Source organism: Grampus griseus, assembly GCF_964374135.1.
Source record: "Grampus griseus genome assembly, chromosome: 1".
In the NCBI taxonomy this organism is placed as follows: domain Eukaryota; kingdom Metazoa; phylum Chordata; class Mammalia; order Artiodactyla; family Delphinidae; genus Grampus; species Grampus griseus.
This window is the reverse complement of record NC_139017.1, coordinates 66,947,314-66,969,684: the sequence shown is the minus strand read 5'-3', so window position 1 is coordinate 66,969,684 and position 22,371 is coordinate 66,947,314. Positions and strand designations below refer to the sequence as shown.

At 46.9% G+C, this 22,371-nt stretch overlaps 1 protein-coding gene across 4 annotated transcripts; it reads left to right on the top strand.

Annotated features, from left to right (window-relative positions):
* Positions 1-2,057: 2,057 nt before the first annotated feature.
* LOC309818459 (low affinity immunoglobulin gamma Fc region receptor II-like) lies at positions 2,058-18,570 on the top strand. 4 transcript variants are annotated; one of them, XR_014296353.1, is made up of 8 exons: positions 2,058-2,255; positions 6,331-6,351; positions 8,150-8,407; positions 12,634-12,888; positions 13,497-13,616; positions 17,153-17,287; positions 17,840-17,877; positions 17,987-18,087. XR_014296353.1 is itself a non-coding variant. In XM_082648215.1 (7 exons), exons 1-7 carry the CDS (start codon positions 2,069-2,071, stop codon positions 18,074-18,076), a joined length of 966 nt encoding a protein of 321 aa, XP_082504341.1. In that variant the 5' UTR covers positions 2,058-2,068; the 3' UTR covers positions 18,077-18,570. The 4 variants fall into 4 exon arrangements, 3 of the variants coding, with proteins under 3 accessions (XP_082504341.1, XP_082504340.1, XP_082504342.1); XM_082648215.1 differs by lacking the exon at positions 17,153-17,287 and having other exon boundaries at positions 8,153-8,407; positions 17,987-18,570; XM_082648214.1 differs by lacking the exon at positions 17,153-17,287 and having other exon boundaries at positions 17,987-18,570.
* The last annotated feature ends 3,801 nt before the right edge of the window (positions 18,571-22,371 follow it).

Sequence of the window (22,371 nt, the reverse complement as noted above, 5' to 3'; positions counted from 1 at the left end):
AAACAATATACACACCTTAATTTACGATGACCTTATTGCTGAAAATACCAAAACAATTTCAATAGTAACATCAAAGATCACTGATCACAGATCACCATAACAGATGAAAAAGTTCAAAATATTATGAGAATTACCAGTGTGTCACTTTGTGACACAGAGACACGAAGTGAGCCTAAAGCAGTTGGGAAAGATGGCACTGATAGACTTACTCAACGAGGGTTGCCACAAACCTTCAATTTGTAAAAATGCGATACTGCAAAGTGCAGTTAAGTTAGCACAATAAAATGAGATGTGCCTGACCTGTCCAATGACAAAACTGAAACAATTTAGTTACAAGATTATTCAAGGGAAAACATGCCATGGATTGAGGTAGTACAGTTCCTCATCAGCAGTGGAGAACTCTTCCCAAGGGATTTGGGCAAGACCAGGTTTTATAGAGCTTTAGAAGAGGCAACGTGGAGACAGGGCATGACTGGCTAGGAGGTTGGGAATTTCCTTATAAGGCTAACAGGTCCTGATTTCTAGAGTAAGGTAAGCTGAGTTGGAGGATTGTGATTGGTGTAGGTTACGTCCTTGGACAGGTTTTTCCTGTTAAGTGCAGGCTGACTTAGGTTTAGATTTATGATGTGGTCTGGTCCACTGGGGTGGCTCCAATGTGTGGGTCCCATTATATAAATTAACCTTTAAAGTGTTATGTCAGCTCACTGGAGTCTTTTCAGTGGTTAAAGAAATTTTTTCACCTAAAAATCAGATAAGGGCTGGAGGTAGATTGGGGGTGGGAGGTGGGGTAGAACGGGGCCAGTAGAAAAGCCTTGGCCAGAGGAGTGGGGCTGTTGCAGTTTCTGAAGACCACAGAGTGTAAGAACAGGTTCCACAATGTCATTTCCTTGAATATTACAGCTTGCTTCCTCAGAGAGCTTTTGGGAGAGAGGCCCCAGCAAAGGGCCCCAAGAGAGATCCCAGAGCAACTCATGTTCTGGGGATGTTGAGGGTGAACAAATGTCGATGAGGATGACAACAGAAAGCAAAAAAGGGAAACTAGCATTGACTTGATACCCACAATGCACTAGGGACTTCGCTAGCACACAAATTCTCTTTTAATTTTCAAAAACCTTGAGTGCAGTGGTTCTCAACCGGGGGCAATGTTGACCCCAAGAGAACATTTGCCAATGTCTAGAGACATTTTTATTTTCACAACTAGGGGGTGCCCCTGGCATCTTGTGGGTAGAGGTCAGGGATGCTTCTAAACATCCTACAGTGTATAGGACAGGTCCTCACAATGGGAATTATTTGGCCCCAAATGTCAATAGTACTAAGTCTGAGAAACCCTGCTTGAAGGACAGGCATGCTAATCTTCATTTATACAGATGAGGAATCTGTAGTTCTGAGAAGCTACCTGTCATTCAAAATGAGATTTACACAGCTCTAAAGCCCTGCTCTTTGACCATGCCATAGTGATAGGAACAGTGATGGGTAAGAAAGATAAAGAACCAGGGCACTAATTGCTGCTCAAAGATATTTGTTGGAGGAATGAGTACAAGAGTGATCATCCTATTGCAACTCTGACACACATCTTTGTCTTTGTTCCACAATCTTCTGTTCCACAAACAGAGTCAGGGTTACGATAATAAAGAAAATCAAATGGTGGGGGCTGGCCTCAGGTCGCTATGCTCGATCTCAGGAGGAGTCTGATGCCAGTGTCTGCACCTCTAAATAGATGTAGAAGTACGGGGATTCTGCTGACACACTCTCCTCCATCACCTTTTCTAAGCAGAGAGACAGACAGGAGGTTCTGAGCTGAGTTTGGGTGATCATTTATTCCCCTCTTCCTCCCAGAGGCTGAGCCCAGCTGTGGCCCCAGAGGAAGAGGAGAATCTGTTTCCCAGTTTCCATATTTTCTGTGAATTTGGAGTGGGACTGAGCCAGATTGATTCTAGGAAACCCTGAAAGTTCTGGGATGGAAAAGTTGAGACGAAAGAGGGTGGAAGGGGAGGAGTCAATGACAAAAACAACACTTCTTTTCACTTCCTCTTTTGGACTCCAGAATTTGTCTGTTCTCTGGGGTGGAATGTGTCAAGCCTCCAGAGAAGTCTGTGCCTGCTGTGCTGGGCTGTCAGAGGCAACCTGCTCGCTCCAGGAGGTGATGGGGATCCCCTCATTCCTAGCCCTCCCTGCTGCCAGGAGTGACCGAGCTGCCTGCACATCCTGCCATCCTTTGGGCCACATGCTACTGTGGACGGCTCTGCTATTCCTCGGTGAGGCAGGGTCCCCAGGAGGGGCAGTGGAGCAGGGACAGAGGCAGGCATGCTTTTCTAACTCAGCTGCTGTCACCTCGGTTGGGGCTGAGCTTGGGCAAGGATGAGGGCTGGTGTGGGAAGCACGTCAGGAAAGTCAGGAGGGTGAAGGCAGGCTGATGAAAATCAGATTCTGACAACCTTGCTGGCCTTGCCAAATTATGAAATTGGCAGAGTTCATTTTTTTTAATTAACTTATTTATTTAGTTTTGGCTGAGTTGGATCTTTCTTGCTGCACACGGGCTTTCTCTAGTTGTGGAGAGCAGGGGCTACTCTTTGTTGTGGTGCGTGGGCTTCTCATTGCGGTGGCTTTTCTTGTTGCAGAGCATAGGCTCTAGGCGTGCGGGCTCAGTTGTGGTGCATGGGCTCAGTAGTTGTAGCTCGCGGGCTCCAGAGCACAGGCTCAGTTGTTGTGGCGCATGGGCTTAGTTGCTCCACGGCATGTGGGATCTTTCTGGACAAGGGCTCGAACCCGTGTCCCCTGCATTGGCAGGTGGATCCTTAACCACTGCACCACCAGGGAAGCCCAGCAGAGTTCATTTTTTTTTAAGTCTTTTGCCCAATTTCACTGTGCACCGAGGTCCCTGGTGCTCTGCTACCCCCCAGAGCAGAGCCAGCTGCGAGCAAAGTCTAGTGACCTAGACTTGAAGGACTAATGAGTGGCCAAGGTGTTTACCTTCCTTAGAAATTGTGTTTCACTGGGACCATATCTTAGACGGGAGGGCTAATGCTGTCTTAGGCCAATAGGAGGTGGGGGGAAGCAATAAAACACATGGTTGGGGGCAGTGGCTGTTCTCTTTGCCCCTGAAACCACTTCAGGCAGCAGAAGCCTATTCTCTTTACGTGAAAGGAGATTCCCCTGGGCAAAAGCACAGGAGGGTCTGGGTTATCCGGGGGATGGGGATCAGAGAATACATAAGCCAGGCAATTCTAGAATCAGTTGTGGGACCAGAGGAATCGTGCATGCCTCCTTGCACTGCACAAACATGGGGATACGTCCTGTCACCGATCGAATAGAAAGACAGGATCTTAGGCTGCAACTGAGCGCTCCTTTCTGACCATGTTCTCAGCTGTGAGCTAGGGACCAGGGACTGATAGTGCTGGTGGGTGGAAGAGTCTAGGGAAGACCAAGTAGGGAAGCCTTATTGCCAGGAATGTCTCCCCAAGCTCAATTTCTAGAGTATCTACCCTCAAACGTGCTTCAGTATGGTCCCAGAGGACATGCAGCCACTTTCCAAGTTATGTACTATGGTCGATAGTAAAATCTGTTCAGCTCTGGGAACCTTGGCCCTCAATGCCGGATGATACTGGGACAGGAGGTGGAGGTGAGGAAGAGAGAGTATCCTCCCACGAGCAGGATGAAATGGATTGAAGCAGAATAGCGTGAAAAAGGAGCACTGAACTACCTCACTTTTCGTATGGAGAAGCTGAGGCCTGGAGTAGTGGCATGCTTCCCTACCTCTGCTATAGTGATACCAATGTGACGCCTAGACAAGACTCCTGGGAGAGACTTTTGGAATTTTTATCCATTTGCCCTTTTGCTAAGTCACAAAGATTGACTCCATCTTTTCCATTCTCATCTGGGCTGCCATATTTAGGTCTTCATTGCTCAGTAACTCAATTTTTTCTTTTTCTTTTTTTCTGTTTGGGGTATGCGGGCCTCTCACTGTTGTGGCCTCTCCCATTAAATAAATGCTCCGTGCAGGCTCTGTTCTAGGACTTGGAGATTTATCACTGAACAAGAGAGACAGCCTTCCTGACCTAAAGCACAAGGTCTTTGCCTCCCTCACAGTGACAGTACTATACTGAGTATGAACATATTTAATATTCACTAGTATTTGTTGGATGAATACATGGAAGGTGCCTTCTCTCTACTTCTCTCATCTCTTACTTGTTTCTTCTCTTCCTCCTCCTCTTAGCCCTGCTTCTTTGCCCATTCCCTGCACTGCCACATTGTCACCCCTGCACACTCTGCTTTTCAGCGATCACTTCTGTGTCAATAATTTCCAAACCTATCTTTCTTGTTTGTGTCAAGTACAATTTCATATTTCCACCTGCTGGTTGGAGACCTCCAAATTGATTTGTCAGCTCAGAAACAAAACACATTCAAAATCCAGCTCTCATCTTCCCCTCACAAATGTCCTTCTCCTCCTAACATTTATATTTGTGTGAGCACAGCTAATGTTTTTCCCAGTCACCCATTTACAAGACCCTCATATCTCTTCAAGTGCCAAGTTCTCTCTCCCTCTTAAATTTCTCTCATGCCCGTGTCCTCATCTTTACGTTCTATTGTCAACGCAATTTTGGGCTCTCTTATCTCCCACCTAGATGGACTCAATGAATGATTTCCAGAGCATTGGCAAATAAAATTAATATGGCCACTGCCCTCTTTGAGCTTACATTCTACTGAGGGATAGAAACAGTAAATAAAGGAACACAAATGCATAAATATGAATTGGGAAATGGCAATGAAACTGTAAACAGGATACTCTGATAAGAACACTTGTTGCGGGGGACATGAGAGAACAGCCTACATTAACGGGATGATATGGCAAGAATTTTCTGAGGAAGTGTCTTTTAAGCTAGGACCTGAAGCATGATAAGAATTAAGCCATTTGAAGATACAAAGGAAGCAGGTTTAAAGTAGAGGGATGGGCATACAGAAAAGCCCCAAGTTTGAAGAGGTCTGGTGTTATTGGAGCTCAATGAGTAGGGGAAGTATGGCTCGAGATGAGGCTGGACAGGTGAGCAGGGCTTGTGTCAGGTGTGGCTTTGTAAATATTTACATTTTATTTTCAGAGCAAAGGAAGAGCACTGAAGGCATGTAAGCAGGAGAGTGATATTATCTGATTTGTTATTTTAAAAATAACTCTAGCTTCTCTGTGGGGAATGAATTGTCGGGGGAGCAAAATAAGGGAAGAGATAAGTTGGGAGATGGGAGAAAGCTGCTGGTGACCTAAAATAGTGTGGACATGGACTGAAGCTGACACATTCAAGAATTAACTGGAAACAGGATGATCACGACTTTACTGGTGCAAAGGCTGATGGGGTTTGGGAGAGAGAGGGGAATAAAAGAGGACTTGCAGTTTCCAGGCACGAGTACCTGGGCAGATGGTGAAGGTATACACTTATATGGGGGAACCTGGGAGAGAAATAGAACTGTGTCCACTTGATTTGACATTGAGATCATTGGTGATTTTAACAAGAAAAGTTTTAGTGGACTGGTGAGGGCAGAGTTCAAATTGCAGAGAATGAAACAGTGATTGGAAAGAGAAGAAATGACGACAGCCTTTGTAGAAAAAGAATTGAGAAATCAGGCTGGGAAAGGGAGCAGAAAAATAATTTTGGAATTATGTGTGGTGTCAAGTGAGATTTTTTCCTTTCAGTGAAAGATCCTGGAATATATTTATGTTGATAGGAAAGGTCCAGCTGAGATCGAGAAATGGGTGAGGCAGAGGAGAAAGGGAATAACAGAGAGAGGAAAATCCTTGAGCGGGTGAAAGGGAATGTGACCTAGGACAGAGACTGACCACAGATGGGAGGAGGGATGTCCCCAGTGAAAACCAAGAAAGGAAGATGGATAGAGATGCAATAGGTTAGATGATTTAGTTGGGGGAAGACGTGAGACCTCCTGTCTAACTGCGTTTGTTTTCTCTGTGAAGGATAAAGGAAGGCGTCATCTTTGAGTGAGACGGGACTGGAGGCAGAGGACTGGAAAGTTTGAGGAGTGAGGAAAAATGATTGTCCCTACCAAGAGCCGCAGAGCAAACGTACTAGAGAAAAGTGTCAGATGGCAGTTTAGTGTCCTTTTGAATATGGAGACAGTAGATTTACAGAGATACCAACCTGCCTGCTTATGTGGGAATTTCATTAACACACAGCTGCGGAAGTAAAGACATGGACAACCCAGGTGGAACGTAATGCAGACAGAGACTGGCAAGAGAGTTAAGGGGATTTGCAAGGAGGTGATTATTTATAATGATGAATCATCATATCTAATGAGAAAGTAGGCTGATCTTTGCTTTCTCCCTTACAGCTCCTGTTGCTGGGAAACATGGTAAGTGCTCACCACATCCTCTCCCTCCCCCAGCTACCCTCTCTCTCTGCTCCCTGCACCGTCTCTGGAGGTGCTCTGGGTGCACCAGCAACCCAGGACTGAGGTAGAACCAGGAAAGAGTAATTGCTCCCACAAGATGCCCTGCCCCCTTCTCCTTCCTCCTTCCCTTCCTCCCAGGGAAGCCAGGGATGGGCAGCCACAGGGCACAGCCTTTCTGTTTCTGTTCCGGTCAGACCTCACAGATTCTGTCACAGAAAATAACTGTATTCTGTCTCAGTTGCCTTCCTCTCTCCAAACTAAATCACGAACCCAGGCCATTTTAGTTTCAGCCACATGCAAATCACATGATTTGCTTAGGTTAACCCCATGGGTTGATAAATCCTCTACTTTGCATGTATCTGAAGGCTTCAGGGCCTGTTGCCTTGGACACAAATAGGAGATACCACTGGTTGCAGCTTGGTGGGATGAACACGGCTGGGCACTGCTTTCTCTGCACCACTAACCTCTCCACCTCCCAGGACTGGTAGTGGGATGGGGCTCTACATGGGCCACTGAACGCAGGGCTCCCTAGACTGGCCTGCCAGCCTTTCTCCTCTTTCTTATTCTTCTGAGGCCACAGAGACTCCTCTGTGCTTGGGTGTCAGGACAGGTCTATTCTAAAGGAGAAAGAATGGGGACTTCCCTGGTGGTCCAGTGGTAAAGAATCTGCCTTACAATGCTAGGGGACGCAGGTTTGATCCCTGGTCAGGGAACTAAGATTCCCACATGCTGTAGGGCAACTAAGCCCACACAACTAGAGCCCACAGGCCACAAACTACAGAGCCCACCTGCCCTGGAGCCTGCGTGCCACAACTAGAGAAGAGAGAACCCACACGCCATAACTAGAAAGAAGCCGGCGCACCACAACGAAAGATCCCACGCTGCAAAAAATATCCCTCATGCCGCAACTAAGACCCGACACAGCCAAAAAAATAATAAATATACCTTTTTTTTTGTTCTGACTTCTTCCATTCTTTTTTTAAAAGATGTATTTATTTCTTTTTATTTAGAAATAAATACATCTTAAGGAAAAAAGAAACTAATAAGGAGCTGCTATATAAAAAATAAATAAAATTCTAAAATTAAAAAAATAATACACTGTAAGGTACATTGTACAACAGGATATAGCCAATATTTTATAAAAACTATAAATGGAGTATAACCTTTAAAAATTGTGAATCACTTTATTGTATACCTGTAACTTATATAATATTGCACAGCAACTATATGAATAAAAATTTTTATTCCAAAGAAAAAAAGAAAGAATGGAAGCAGTCAGAACAGAAACGTGGTGTCTGGCTGTCAGCCTGGCACCTCCACCAGATGTCCCCATTTGTCTTCTTCCAGCTGTGGAGAGAGTTTATCCACTAGTGTCCGAATGCCTCAGCTTACAGGGAAGGAAAGTGATTCCCCAAAGGATGTATGTGTAGTGTGTGTGTGTGTGTGTGTGTGTGTGTGTGTGTGTGTGTGTGTGTGCGCACGTGTGCGTGTGTGTTTGCTTGCCCCCTCTCCCATTCCCCTACCTTTTGTCCTCTCCCCTGGGGAGGAGGCAAGCTCCCTGAGAGAACCTGGGTTCCTGCGGGCCCCTGTTTGGGCTGCACGAGTTGGAGGAACTGCCTTTGGTTGCACAAGAGTTCTGGGTTGGGTTCCTCTCTTGATGTCTCTAGCATGGCCACAGTTTTCCATCATCTGAGATTTGGGGTCTGCTTAGGCCCTTGGGGTCCCTTTCCTCATGCTGCCTTCTCTCTCTGCCCCTCAGCAGGTCTCCCGAAGGCTGTGGTGAGCATTCAGCCTGCGTGGATCAATGTGCTCAAGGAGGATTACGTGACGCTGATGTGTCAGGGGACCAACTTGTATGAAGGCAACCTCACCCTGTGGTTCCATAATGGGAGCTTCATCCAGAGCCAGAACGAGTCCAGCTATAGCTTTAAGGCCAGCAGCAATGACAGCGGAGACTACAGGTGTCAGAGAGAGCAGACCAGCCTCAGCGACCCTGTGCATCTGTACGTGACTTCCGGTCAGTGGAGGAAGGCCTGGGAGAGTCTGGGAGAGCAAGGATAGAAGACATCTGCTTACATGGCAGAGGTTTTTCGGAAAGGGGAATTGCCTGCTTACTGGGAAGCATGGCTGTGAGTTGTTTGAAGGGGTTTTGTCCACTGATTTCCCTTTTCATGCACCCCATTGCTTAGTATGTGTGGTGAGGTGGAAGCTCCTAAGAGATTTCTCAGAATATGTTGGGCTCTGTTGTCTCGGTGCTGACTGGGCAAGAAGGTAACAAGGCCACTGACAGGCAGGTGGGTATGAGAGAAGCAGAAGGAAATCCTTAGTTCATAGAAATCCTTCCATTTTTATGGCAGAGTCAGATGCACAGACAGACCACAACTGAATCCTAGCCCTGGAAATTATAGCCACGTAAACATGATGATTCCATTTACCTTTGAGCTTTGGTTTCCTTATCTGCTCAGTGGAGATACTCTGCCTCCCCCATCAGGTCCTGGGGAGAATCAGCATTTCCCTGCCCCCCTGCCCTCTGTTCAACTTGAGGTGAAAGTTGTTTGTTTGTTTGTTTCTTTTCTTTTTTTTTTTTTCGGTACGTGGGCCTCTCACTGTTGCAGCCTCTCCCGTTGCGGAGCACAGGCTCCGGACGCGCAGGCTCAGCGGCCATGGTTCACGGGCCCAGCCGCTCCGCGGCATGTGGGATCTTCCCGGACCAGGGCACGAACCCATGTCCCCTGCCTCGGCAGGCGGACTCTCAACTACTGTGCCACCAGGGAAGCCCGAGAGTTGTGTCTTAACCACCTTTTATATCCAGCCCCAGGCATGGGACAGGGCTTAATAAATGTTTGCTGAGCAGATCAATGATCCTCCAAAGCTCCTGCAAGAAATACGTTCTCCATAGAGAAAAGCTGCAGTGTGATTATGATGAATATTGTCAGTGCTATTCTTCACTTAGTCCCCTTCCCTCACCCAATTCTCAAATTCTCCTCAAAGGTATCTAGGCCCAGTGGGCCTGCAGCTCCAGGCCTGCTATCTCTACCCTCTGTGCTCAGCAGGAAAAGACAGTCCTGGAGGGAAGTCCCAGAGGCCTGGCAGGGCCTCAACCTCAGTGCTCCTCCTCTCTAGGAGGGGGTGGCAAGTTCCCACCCGACCAGCAGGCGCGTTGACAAGGAGCCCTGGCACATGAGGTGGCACCACCCTGAAGGACCCAGGTGAAGAGCTAGAAGGCCTGGAGCCAGAGCACCAGCCATGGGGACCCTGAACCACTGTCATGGAGACTAGAGTCAACAGAATGCCGACTGCACCAGTGGGAGTCCCGACTCAGGTGGTAGCGCTCGTTCCCAGACAGCTCAGTGCCACGGTATGAACAGCAGGCAGAGCAGGCCCTGCAGGGGCAGCTCCGTGGGCCTCAGTATCTCCAGCAGTTCGTGTCCAGCAGCAGCTCAGCAGGCCCGGCTGCATAGCCTGGCTGCTATCTAGCGGCCACACGGCAGGCCAGCTCTCCCAGACACCAGCGCAGCGAGCAGCTGAGCACCACCCAGGCCTCAGTCAATCTGGCCACAGCATCAGCCTCCCAGCTCACCAGCCAATCCCGGAGTGAACTCTCCCAGTGTCACCACTGTGACCCAATCTGTGCTACTGGGGAACACCACCTCCTCCCCCTCAACCTGTCCCAGGCCCAGATGTATCTAAGACCACAGCTGGGAAACCTATTCCAGGTAAACCAGACCTTGGCCCAGCATGTGCCTCTAGCTTCTCAACTCATCCTGATGCCTATTAGGGCAGTGGCAGTAGTCCAGCAGGAGGGGCTGTCTGCTCAGGCTGCTGGAGGCCATGTAGATGCAGTTTAGGTAGAGAACTTGGCACTGAGGACCAACAGGCTTAGCCCAAAGCTCCACCCAGAAAGCTATTCCCCTGTTTAGCCTCCCCCAGGCCTCTAGCCAGGCCCTAGCTGTGGCTCAGGCTCCCTGTAGGGCCTCAGGCCAGTTCTTCAGCCTTAGTCCAGCTGGTGGGGGCAGTGGGAAGAGCAGGCAGAAGTGGCCACCCACCTGGGCCTTTGGCTCAGTGGCCCTCCTCAGGAATAGGTGGTGCTTGGAGCCATCCCAGGAGAGGCACAGGAGTGGTGGAGCCCTTGCCTGCATCCCAAACATGGACCCTGCTGCAGCTCCTCTGCCATCACCCATGCTAAGATCCAGGGCAAGTGCCACAGGGGTCAAGAGGACTCTAGCTGGGGTTCAGAGAATTCCAGTCACGGTAAAGAACTCTCTCCAATGTCCCTGGGCCTTTATCGGTGAGAGCTGGACATGGGGCATGTGACCCAGGAACCTCCATACAGCTGTGCCTCCACCAGCACTCATGGCATCAACCCTGTGTTCCTGTCCAGTAATCTTAGCCACTGGAGTGCAGAGGAGTTGTATGAGTTTATTGCTTCTCTACAAGGCTTCCAGGAGATTGCAGAGGAGTTTCCCAGGAGATGGATTGAAAGGCCCTTTTTTGACTTAAAGAACACCTCGTGAGTGCCGTGACCATGAAGCTGGGCCCTGCCCTCAAGATCTGCACCAAGAAATTGTCCTCGAGGAGACCTAAGGTGGCCCTCATGCACAAACCAGCCTAAGGCTGACACTTCCACTGTCCAGGTTACAACCTGGTACCAGTAGAGACTTTGCTGAGAAGAAAGTGCTGTTCCAATGATGTGCACCTTCAGTAGAGGGGGTTACCCAGACAGGGAGGAGAACTGCAAGAATTGGTTGCTGGCGCTACATGGAAGCAGCTTTGACATTGTCTCCGGGTTCTACTCCATTAAAAAAAATCTTCACGTGCTTCCCTGGTGGCGCAGCGGTTGAGGGTCCGCCTGCCGATGCAGGGGACACAGGTTCGTGCCCCGGTCCGGGAGGATCCCACATGCTGCAGAGTGGCCGGGCCCGTGACCCATGGCCGCTGAGCCTGCACGTCCGGAGCCTGTGCTCCGCAGAGGGAGAGGCCACAACAGTGAGAGGCCCGCGTACCGCCAAAAAAAAAAAAAAAAAAAATCTTCACAATTCTCAGCATTCCCACCTACCCCAATCCAACCTTTATAAAAGAGGCAGCCTAGGGAACCAGGACTGCTCACCTAATCCTGGAGTGGAATGTCTAGCCAGGGCCTGAGTTCCTCAAGAGGAGGGATACACAGGATGGTATGGGAGGAAATGGGTGGAACGCAGGGGTGCCTCCCCAGTGGGAGAGGTGGGGTTTTCCAGCTTGTGTGACCCAAGTAGCAAGATCTGGTGCTCCCCACCTTCCCTGTGGATTGTCCCACTGTAGCCGTGGCCCAGAGTTTTCTCTTCGTTGTCACTCCCTCCCTCAGTATTGAGCATTTTCACCTGCATTTGCGGCAGGCTCAGCAGCCAGTGTAGAGACTGTTTTGGCATCATTCCGATCTGCTGAAGGGGCTAAGCGTGGTTGACTGTCACACGTATGGCTGTTGTCATTTCTTTCTCATGTCCCGACTCCCTTCCAACGTATCTGTTGTTTTCTACCCTTTCTTTCCAATTCCAACTCTACTCTGTCCTATAGCTTTTGGAAAAAGGAGTGTGTGGGCTGAGGTCAGATTATAAGTACCCACCTTAGCCTCTATTCCCTATACGACAAAGAAAGTAAATATCTTTTTCCTCAGTAAAAGGATGAAAATCGGGGGAAAAAAGTACACAGCAGGCTAATGGCCCACCCGTGTCACTGCTGCCAAAGTCCCTGCTGAAGTGAAATGCCATATTTACTAACATGCACCAAATAAGCTAACATTTGTTAGATGTCCGTGACTTTCCCCAAAGACACTTGACTCTGCTGTGTTCCCCCCACATGTTGCCTCCTATGTCAGACTGGGTCCTTCCCTCCCTCCCTCCCTCAGGGAAGGGACTGTACTCCTGGGTCTCCTGTATCCCTCCTGCAGAAAGAAGCCTGTCGGGCAGGACAGGAACAGGAAGACAAGCATATGCTGAGCACCTACTGTGTGCCAGGAACTACTGTAGATAGCTAATGGTGTTATTGTGACTCTTTTCACGTACGAGGAAACGGAGGCCCAGAAGAGTTAAACTATTTGCCCAAGATCACAGAGCTCATACATGATGGAGCTAGAATTACAGAGCAGGGGTGTCTGATTCCAAACTTAAGCTCTTCCCTCCACACACAGTGGCCCACCAGTAAGGATGGTCTGGGTCTCGGATTTGAGTGAAGACCTCCTGGGTCCTGGGGTCCCTTTGTGTCTTTCAGACTGGCTGCTGCTCCAGACCCCTAGCCTCGTGTTCCAGGAAGGGGAGCCCATCGTGCTGAGGTGCCACAGCTGGAGAAACAGTTCTCTGAATAAGGTCATATTCTTCCAGAATGGAAAATCCAAGACGTTTTCCCATCTGCGTTCCAACTTCTGTATCCCGCAAGCAAACCTCAGTCACAGTGGCGAGTACCACTGCACGGGATTTATCGGGCAGACGGTGTACTCATCACAGCCTGTGACCATCACTGTCCAAGGTGGGAACTCTGTGCAGATGAAAGGAGGGGAGAAGAGGGGTTAGACATTTAGGGGTAAGGTCACATGGACCTACAGGGAGATCTGAGCAAACCTGGGCTCTGGGGCAAAGGGCAGGGGCATGGCACCTTGCTAAGTGCTGGCCAGAGCTCGGAGCCCTCAGGTTCCAGGTGATAGGTGACAAGGCTGTTGTTCCTCTTTGAAATATAGGCCCCATCACACCAAGCCCAGCAGTGGAACAGAGCTCTCTCATTGGTGCAGAAGTTCTCTAAGCGCCTGGACATTCCTAAGAGCTGAGGTTTTCCTAATTTCTTCTCATGTCTCATGATATGTCCATTCACTCTCAAAGGCATGGCATGTCCTTGACAGTTCAAGGCTCTGCTGGGTACAGTGGTGGAGGCGTCAGGTTCACCCTCCCTGCCATCCCCGAGGGGCTAAGAGGAACCCTTCCCTCTGCCTTACACACTCAACAGCGTGCCTTCATTAGATTAGCAGAGAAACGTGGGTATGGGAGAGGCACAAGCCCAGTTCCAGAAATCCTGTGCAGGTGAGGTGGAGGGGGGATGTGAGTGTTGTGTTGGAGGAGGGACGGGACGCCTGTGTTTCCCAGGGTCCAGCTGGAGCAACTCCTTGTCGGTGACGATCGCGGTGGCTGTAGTCGCTTGGATTGCTGCAATGGCTATTGCTGGCACCATAGTAGCCTGGTTCTGCCTCAGGCGAAAGATTTCAGGTTTGTGCCTCCCCTCGGTCCCTCTTGTTATCACTTCCTACTTAGTCAAGGCCCTAACCCCAAACATTGCTAGAACCCTTATCTTTGGGCTAGAGCATCCTTAGCATTCAAATACAGTCCCATATTTTATTCATTCATTCATTTAACAGGCCTGAACAAACTTGCTTATGTGTCAAGCACTGTGATAGACTCTGTGGATGATGCCAGGATAAAGATGTTCAGTCTCTGCCCTCAGGGAGTTCATAATATTGTGGGGAAGACTGAAATGCAAATAGATCAGTATAATTAGAGGGGATAAGACCAGTACTAGAGAACGCAAAGGCTGTGACGGGGGACAGAAGAGCTGGCGCAAGCCAGCATGGGCCGGGGCAGTTAGAGAAGGCTTCACAGGAATGCAGTGTTGTGTCGCGACTGAAGCACCCCGGGTGGGGCCAGACTGCCTGAGTTTAAATCCCAGCTCCTCGGCTCACCAGCTGGATAACGTTGGGTGAGTTAGGCAATATGTGGAGAAGATGGAGTTGGTGTATTCATTTAAGAATGTGCAGGTCATGACCTGCTGAAAGAGGAGGCACAAGCCACCCACATAGGCTTGGCAGCTCCCTCAGCATCTGATTTCACTTCCCAGATTGGGGAAGTGAAAACCCCGGGGTCATTTTGATTGAAAGTACAGTTTCGGTACGCTCACGCAAAGGAAGTGGAGTCACAAGACTTGCTACTTACAGATCCCAGAAATGGGAAAGGGGGTGGCAGTCCTCTGTCCCCGGTCATGGGTGAGCAGGAGAGAGAGAGCAGTGTAGCAAGCCGCTAGTACTTATAAAGTGATTGGGGCGGAGGACACTATTTTGCGGGCTTAACGCTAAGGGGTTATTTTAAAAGGTGCCCCAGGAAAAGCAAAGCGAGAACTGATGGCGGGAGTCCTAAACTCAAGTCCTTATCTCAAATGTTCCGATTCTGGGTGTAAGCAGGTTATCACGCTGTAAAATGCCTAGGCAGCAACTCAGGAAAACAAAGTTGTTTTTTCAGGAAAATAAAAGTTGTTTTTCTCATCACATTCAACTTCTCTGTGCCTCAGTTTCTTCATCTGAAAAATGAGGCCACGAATAGAACCTACCTCACAGGGTTATGAGGGTGAATGAGCCGGCAGCTAGCGGACAGCAAACATCACATAGTATAAGTTGTTATCGTTATGGAGGAGGTGATGTTTGAGGGTAGCAGTTGACCAGGCAAAGAGGATTAGAAGAGCATTCCAGGCGTGGGGGCCAAGACATGGAAGTGAGAAGCACTGTGGCTAGGATGGGGATCATGGAAGAGTAAGGAGGTTGCTGTAGGCAGTTTGATGCCATTGAAGCCATAAATTACGAGGCAGAAAAAAAGGAGAGATGAAGCAGGGCAGAAGGATGTATTCCAGGTCATGGAATCCACGCAGGCTACCTTTGAAGAACTAAGCTGTATTCCAAAGGCATTGGCAAGAGCACAGGAAGGCAGTAACCACGTCTCCTTGTTCTGCGCTCTCCCCCGTCCGTCCCCCGCCAGCACCTAGCACATGCTTGCCACGCAGCAAGATGGTCAATAAACATTTGTTCACTGACTAATCAGCTGAAGAACTTCAACTCTCGGAAAGCAGCCTCCTTCCCCCTTAGTACTAACATTAAAGAGCGGAGAGAGAAGGGAAGGTGTCCTACAAATCTAATAAGCAAATGGTCACGATTCATAACACTGAAAAGCTAGCTTGCTGGTGAGAGAAAGTGCTAAAGATATCCAGATGCAGAGAAAGTAAAAGGGAGAAAAGACTCAGAGCCGTTGACAAAGAGAAAATAATACTGCTAATACCTCACAAAGCACTTTGCAGTTGGTTCATAGCTAAGACCTCAGTTACTGATGATAAGTAAATGTAGAGATTCAGGGAGAGACACCGAGAGGAAGAAAGAGGTGTTTTTTAAAAGGCAGAGCAAGCTTAAGAAAGATGCAATAGAATGGCCTTTCTGACAGTCCCAGGAGTCCCTACTGTTAACCTAGCCAACTTACATCTCTCTAGACCAGCCCTTGTACAGGCTAGAACAGTCGCTGGGGAGTGGGGAGGAGAGGAGGTGTCTGTGTGGAAGAAGGGTGTGTGTTGGTTCTAACCCAATCTTACCTCTGGTCGTCCTTGGTCCTGAAGACTCAGGTCCTACCCCATAATCCTACTAACCTCCTATGTGCCCCTCCTAGCCCTCCCAGGAACCCTTGAACACAGGGAAATGGGAGAGACCCTCCCTGAGGAACCAGGTGAGTGCAGCTCCTGCTCTGGGGGCTCAATGACACCCTGTCTTGTGCATCAAGAAGCTGCTTGTGTGAGTTCTGCTGGGAGCACAGGAGAGGGAGGGGGCAGTGGGCAGAGGGCAGGGGCTCAAATCTCTTGGTCAGTTCTGAGACTAACTCCTGGGCCTAAAGAGGACCTCACTGGAGACAAGGAGAAGATGAACACCTGTCCTAGATAGAGAGGCGAGGGCCTTGTCCGAGTTTCTGGGGTCAGAACTGCTGGGGATTTTTCCAGAGCAGGACATCAGAGATACTTAGGTCTTTCTGTGAAGCTTTGGAAGAGCTGGCAGAGGACTGGGGTTAGACGCTGTAAGACTAAGGCAAATAGAATTAAGGGGATAAAATTCTAGAGGAAAGGAGAAAGAGCCCTAAGGAATAAAACCTAGATTTGCTGCAGAGTCTGTCTCTGTGGAATGATTGGGTAAGGGTACCAGGGCTCAGCTCTTAGTGGAACATTAAGAGGAGATTTCGGCCTGAGAAAGTTCTGGGGTACCACTTGCATTAGTGGGCTTTACTCTGTGGGCAAATCTTGGTTCTAATGCCCACTCGTGTAGGCTTATTAAAACGCAGGCCTGGCCCTAGCTCTGTCACTATCATAAAATGGAATCTTGAGTGTCATTCCCACTCTTGGGGTTTAGTCACCTCATTGAGGAGATGAGTGGGTTGGCCTGGGTGATCTCTAAGCCCTTCCAGGCCTGACATTCTGAGAGTCAGTGACCATCCAAGCCCTGGCCCAAGTGGGAATGTGTTAAAGGAGCAGTAATATTCCAGGCGACTTCCTGACTGCAGTTAAAGCCAGAGCACGAAGGAAACTGGAGCTTTCTCTGGGGACTCCCAGACAGCAGAAACGGACAGGAAAAAGAAGTCTTCGAGGACTCCACCTCAGGTGGCTGGAGTATGACTCAGAGCAGAGCCAACAGGTTTGAGAGCTTGAGCAAAATGGCACAGCTGTCCGGCTGCGCTTTGAGCAAGGCCCCTATGTCCTGTGGCCAGGCCAAATGGGGATATGGACCAGAGTCTTCACCAGGGCCAAAGTGCTGTAGAAAAAAGTGCAAACACAAGTGGATTAGCCATTTTGATGTTTGCTTCTACCTACACCGGCATAAATATATTTCACAAGGCATTTATTTCGCAGGAAGGCACTGGGGCTGATGGTTTCCCAAAAGGCACAGCTAAGTTGCCGGGATGGTTGAGGGATGCATTAGAAGGAGAATTCAGGACGTGGTTTGTTCCAGAAGCTGGAGCATGGCACACAGGGACTCATTGTGTCCTGGAGATGAATGAAGACACTAGATGCATTGTCTCAGACTCCCTCCCCACTTCCTGAGGAATGCTGCTTTGCAGTTACTGAGGCTGCTTTTCGCACTGGCAAAGTGAGTTTATTGGCAAAAACATGAGGACATTTGGATGTGTCTTAGATCTTTACCAGGGAGAGTACTGGCTGGGTTGCTTGCTTCCTTCTTTCTTTTCCTCCAGCCTCCCTTGCTCACTCTCACTCTCATGCTTTCTTTCTTTGTGAGATCAGGGAGTGTCAGATTCTTCAAAGTTCCAACAGAGATATACTACATCTGGCCAATGTGGAAAGGCCACCATCTGTGGCTGGCAAACATCTGGATTACTTCACTCTAATACCAACACCCCCATCTCCTCCCCAGTATATCTCAGATACCCGAAGCTGCCTGGTTGCTTTGAGGAAAACTCAGTGATCCTCTGAAATGAGTGCAGCACAAATGAGCGCCTCCCTCTGCTAGTGTGGACCGTGCGGGAGGCCATGTCTGGGATACCAAGGGTGGGTGGGGGATGAAGCTTTTGGCCTGCAGGCCTGAGTTGGGGATCAGTGGTCCTCGCCTCAAGCCTGGTCTGGGCCTCAAGCAGCAGCGCGGGTAGGCAGTGCCCCCGCTGATCTCTGTTCTTTTTGCCCACAGCCAATCTCGCTGATGCTGAAGAGGCTGCCAAAATGGAGGTGAGCCATCCCGGCCACATGCTTCTCCTTCTCCCCTGCCGCTTCTTCTGTTGCCTTCATTCTTGTGACCTCTCTGTGGATCCCCATTGCTCCTTTCTGCTTTCTCTAGGCTGAGAATACAGTCACCTATTCACTTCTCTCGTATCCGGAAGTTGCAGAGGAAGAAACAGAGTCGTCGGTTTACCAGAACAACATTTAGTTTCCATTTTCTTGCCTGGAACTTGGGGAAGAGAATCAGAGAGGCCAAGATCTGGTGTCTTCTGTCCTGAATTCCTCTGAAGGAGGAGAAGAGGATGCTGCAGTTCTAAAGGAGAATGACTCTTCCAGAGTTATCTATGTGAACCCTAAATCTCCCTGTTTTGAAAGCCACAGACGATATGGTCTCAGATAACTGAATGCTGATTTCTTCTGTGCTTCAGCACTTCTCGCCATCAGGACTCTTCTGTTATATATCCACAAAGCCAGTGAAAATTACCTTTATTAAGAGATTGTAGAAACATGGGAAATGCTTATGTTACAGGTTACATGAGAAAAATTAGATAAGTATGTATGATTTCAAAAATGTTGAGATAGACTAACATATGCCAATATATTAAAAGTGATTGTTTCAGGGTGGTGGAATTATTGGTGCTTTTCATTTTCTCTGTTAATTTTTCTGTACAGATCATATATTACTTTGATAATAAAATACTACACTAACAACATTACCTTTTAAACTCTGTACCGGTTGGAGTGTAGACTGATTCGGGTTCTGTTTCTTTTCAATGGTAAGAATCTTGGGAAGGTAGTAATGGGTAGGAAGTGAGGGAGAGAAAAGATTTGGAGTGTAGGACGAGTACCCCTCTTCTAAAAACTGAATATCCGTCTTCCAATGAATTTGTGTTCTTGTTTTCATGTCTCCTTCCCCTTCCTCCCACGGCAAATAAACACCAGTTCTCAGGAAGCCAAACTTCAGATGAATCCTCAGTGGAGACTGCTGACTCTGCCCTGCTGTTCTCCTATTATAGTTAACAGAAGGATGTGAACTTCTCAGAGAAGTTCCCGGTAGGTTAGAAACGTGACTGACAGCTTCGTTGGGAGTTTGGTTGGTGCCCTTGGAGAGGGCTCCTTTTCCTGGGACTCTAAGAGCTTCACTGTGCAACATTCTTGCAATCAGGATTTAGCAGTTTCCTTTGTTGGGTGGTTTCCATAGCTTTCTATAATACTCACATATTGTATTTCATACTCACATATCATTATAATAATAAGGAATAGTAATTGCAATTACTGGGTTATTGAGGAGCTTACTTTATGCCAAACTACATGCTTTAGAATTAGAGCATTTAAGAGTATTAGCCATTCATAGTTCTTCTTTTGCGATTTTCTTGTTCATATGCTCATGCCCATTTTTATAGTAACCATGTATGTCCCTTTATTTATATATTACATAGTAGCAACTTATTTATAAGTAAATTATTTTACTCTGCTAATTTTTAAAATAAAATTAAAATACAGATAAGCAAAAAAGATAACTAATGTTACCTATAAATTCACAAATCAGAAAGAATCAATGCTAAGTGTTTTTTTCGGTTTTAATACTTTTTTATTGAAGTATAGTTGATTTACAATATTGTGTTAATTTCTGCTGTACAGCAAAGTGATTCTGTTATACATATATATACATTCTTTTTTAAATATTTTTTTCCATTATGGTTTATCATAGGATATTGAATATCGGTCTCTGTGCTATACAGTAGGACCTTGTTTTTTATCCATTCTGTATATAAAAGCTTGCATCTAATGCTAAGGTTTAAAAGATGTCAATCCACATTCCTGTCTATAGCAATATGTATAAACATATGGATCACATTAGATTTTTACACATAGGCAAAAACTCATACTCATTGTGAGCATGAAAACTCAAATAATACAGAAATATAAAGAGGAAAATTGAGAGTTCCATTTTGTCCTTGCCCCCCATCCCCATTCTGTTCTCCCTTTGGTGGGTAACCACTGTCGAACATGTGGAGTATATTTGTTTTTTTTTTTTGATATGCATCTAATACATATTTATAGTTTTTTTAAGGCCATAAATGGGATCACACTTTACATATGCTTATGCATTTGGTTTATTTTGATTAATAGTTTATTATGGAGCTCTTCCATGGAAGTATTTTTTTAAGGTTTATATAGTATTCTATAGAACAATTTCTAGGCCATATTTAATTTAACCAACATTTTAAATATTAGCACTTTTTCATTGTTATACACAATACTTCAATGACCAACATTCTTGGGTGATTATTTTGACTACACGTGTATTTCTGCAGGATAAATTCCGAGCAGTAGAATCATTGGCTCAAAGGATACTCTCATATTATCTTTAAGAAAGCAGTTTACATGTCCTCCCAAAGGAGGACATATTAGGGTACCCATTTCCTGACCCCCTTGTCAATGTTGAGTGTTTTTAATTTTCGCCAATCCAATTATAATGGACAGTGTTCCTATCCAGCATGAATTTCCCCTGATTCCAGTAACAGAACCTGATTTCCCTTTGACTAAATAGCTCTACCTCCCCTCAGTCCAAGTGGGTAGGTGGGCTGACTTCATGCCTGATTTTAGAGGAGAACGTGCGCCCCAAACTGGGTCAATCAGGAGCTGTTTCCCTGGAATTTAAATCTTGAGCAGAGTGACACTATGACTGAAAACAAGTGAAGTTCACTCATCCCAATAGCACTGCCCAGATGGGACTAACTTCCTACAGCCCTGAATTGGCCCTGTTTCTTATAGTTTCTAAGATCCTTCAACTTCCTTTTATATCAGTTAATTTAAATTTGATAGAATTCTCCTATAATATCCTATGGGCTTGATACCTTTTTTAGGATAGACCTTTGACAAACTTTTTTTCCTGTCATTATTTGTCTGATCAGGCTTTTCTATCTCTTTTGGAGTCAATTTTGAAAAATGTTACTTTCCTAGAAAATCATCCATTTTAGTGGTATGCAGCTGTACATTGTATTTTCTTCTATTTTTTGGTAATAATTTGTGTCTGTACTTACATCCCCCCTCTCATACCTAGCTTTTGGGCTTGCTTGCTTTTTTGTCAGATGACTTCCGCTGGAAATAACAGGAAATCTGATTCAACTTGGCTTAAACAATAGGAAATGTATTATCTCACACAACAAAAAGTTCAGAGACAGGGTGTCTCCAGTGCATCAGGACTCTGGATCCGCTTTTCTACAGTCCTTTGGGCATTTCCCTTGGCCTAGCAGCACGATGATTATAGCAGTTCCAGGCCTCACTCCCAAAGATCTATAGGAAGAAGGGACTAACTCTCTCTTCTATGTGTCTCTTTCTTAAGAGTGAGAAAACCTTTCTCCAGCAATCTTCCCATCACATCATATTGGTCAGGAATGGGTCACGTGTCCATTTCTAAATCCATCACTAGAGGGGGAATAACCTACTTTAGCTTAATCATTTTGAGGTGGAATAATTTTTTGAAGAGTCAACCACCTTGACCATTATATCTGTTTACCTTAATCAGGCTTGCCAAATGTTTGTCTGTCTTTTTTGGTCTTGTCACAGCTTTGGACTTAATGATCAAGTCTTTGCCTTTTGTTTGTTTTCTTTTCTTTTTCTTTATTTCTTTTCTTTTTTTTGGCCACACTGTGTGGCATGCAGGATCTCACTTTCCCAACCAGGGGAAGGTGGAGTCCCCTGCAGTGGAAGGCGCCCCCTGCAGTGGAAGGTGGAGTCTTAACCACTGGACCACCAGGGAAGTCCCCTTTTTGTTTGTTTTCTAATGTAGTATTTCTTTCTTCTACTTTCTTTCTTTATTTTTAAAATATTTATTTATTTTCTTTATCTATTTTATTTTAATCCTTTTGGCTGCGTCCAGTCTTAGATATACATGGTATGCAAGATCTTTCCTTGTGGCGCGTGGGCTCTTCGTTGCAGTGTGCGGGCTTCTCTCTAGTTGTGGTGTGCAGGTTTTCTCTCTCTAGTTGTGGTGTGCAGGCTCCACGGCGTGTGGGCTCTGTACTTTGTGTCATGCAGGCTCTCTTGCTGAGGTGTGCGAGCTCAGTGGTTGTGGCACATGGGCTTAGTTGCCCCACAGTATGTGGGATCTTAGTTCCTCGACCAGGGATAGAACCGGCATCCCCTGAATTGGAAGGAGGATTCTTTACCACTGGGCCACCAGGGAAGTCCCTCTTCTACTTTATTTGGATTTACTGTATAATTCATTTATTTCTAAACTTCTATTTTTAAACAAATTCACAAAAGGCTATAACTTTTCCCCTTATTGCTATTTTGGCCACATCTGTTAGATTTTTTTTTTTTTTTAACATCTTTATTGCAGTATAATTGCTTTACAATGGTGTGTTAGTTTCTGCTTTATAACAAAGTGAATCAGTTATACATATACATATCTTCCCATATCTCTTCCCTCTTGCATCTCCCTCCCTCCCACCCTCCCTATCCCACCCCTCTAGGTGGTCACAAAGCACTGAGCTG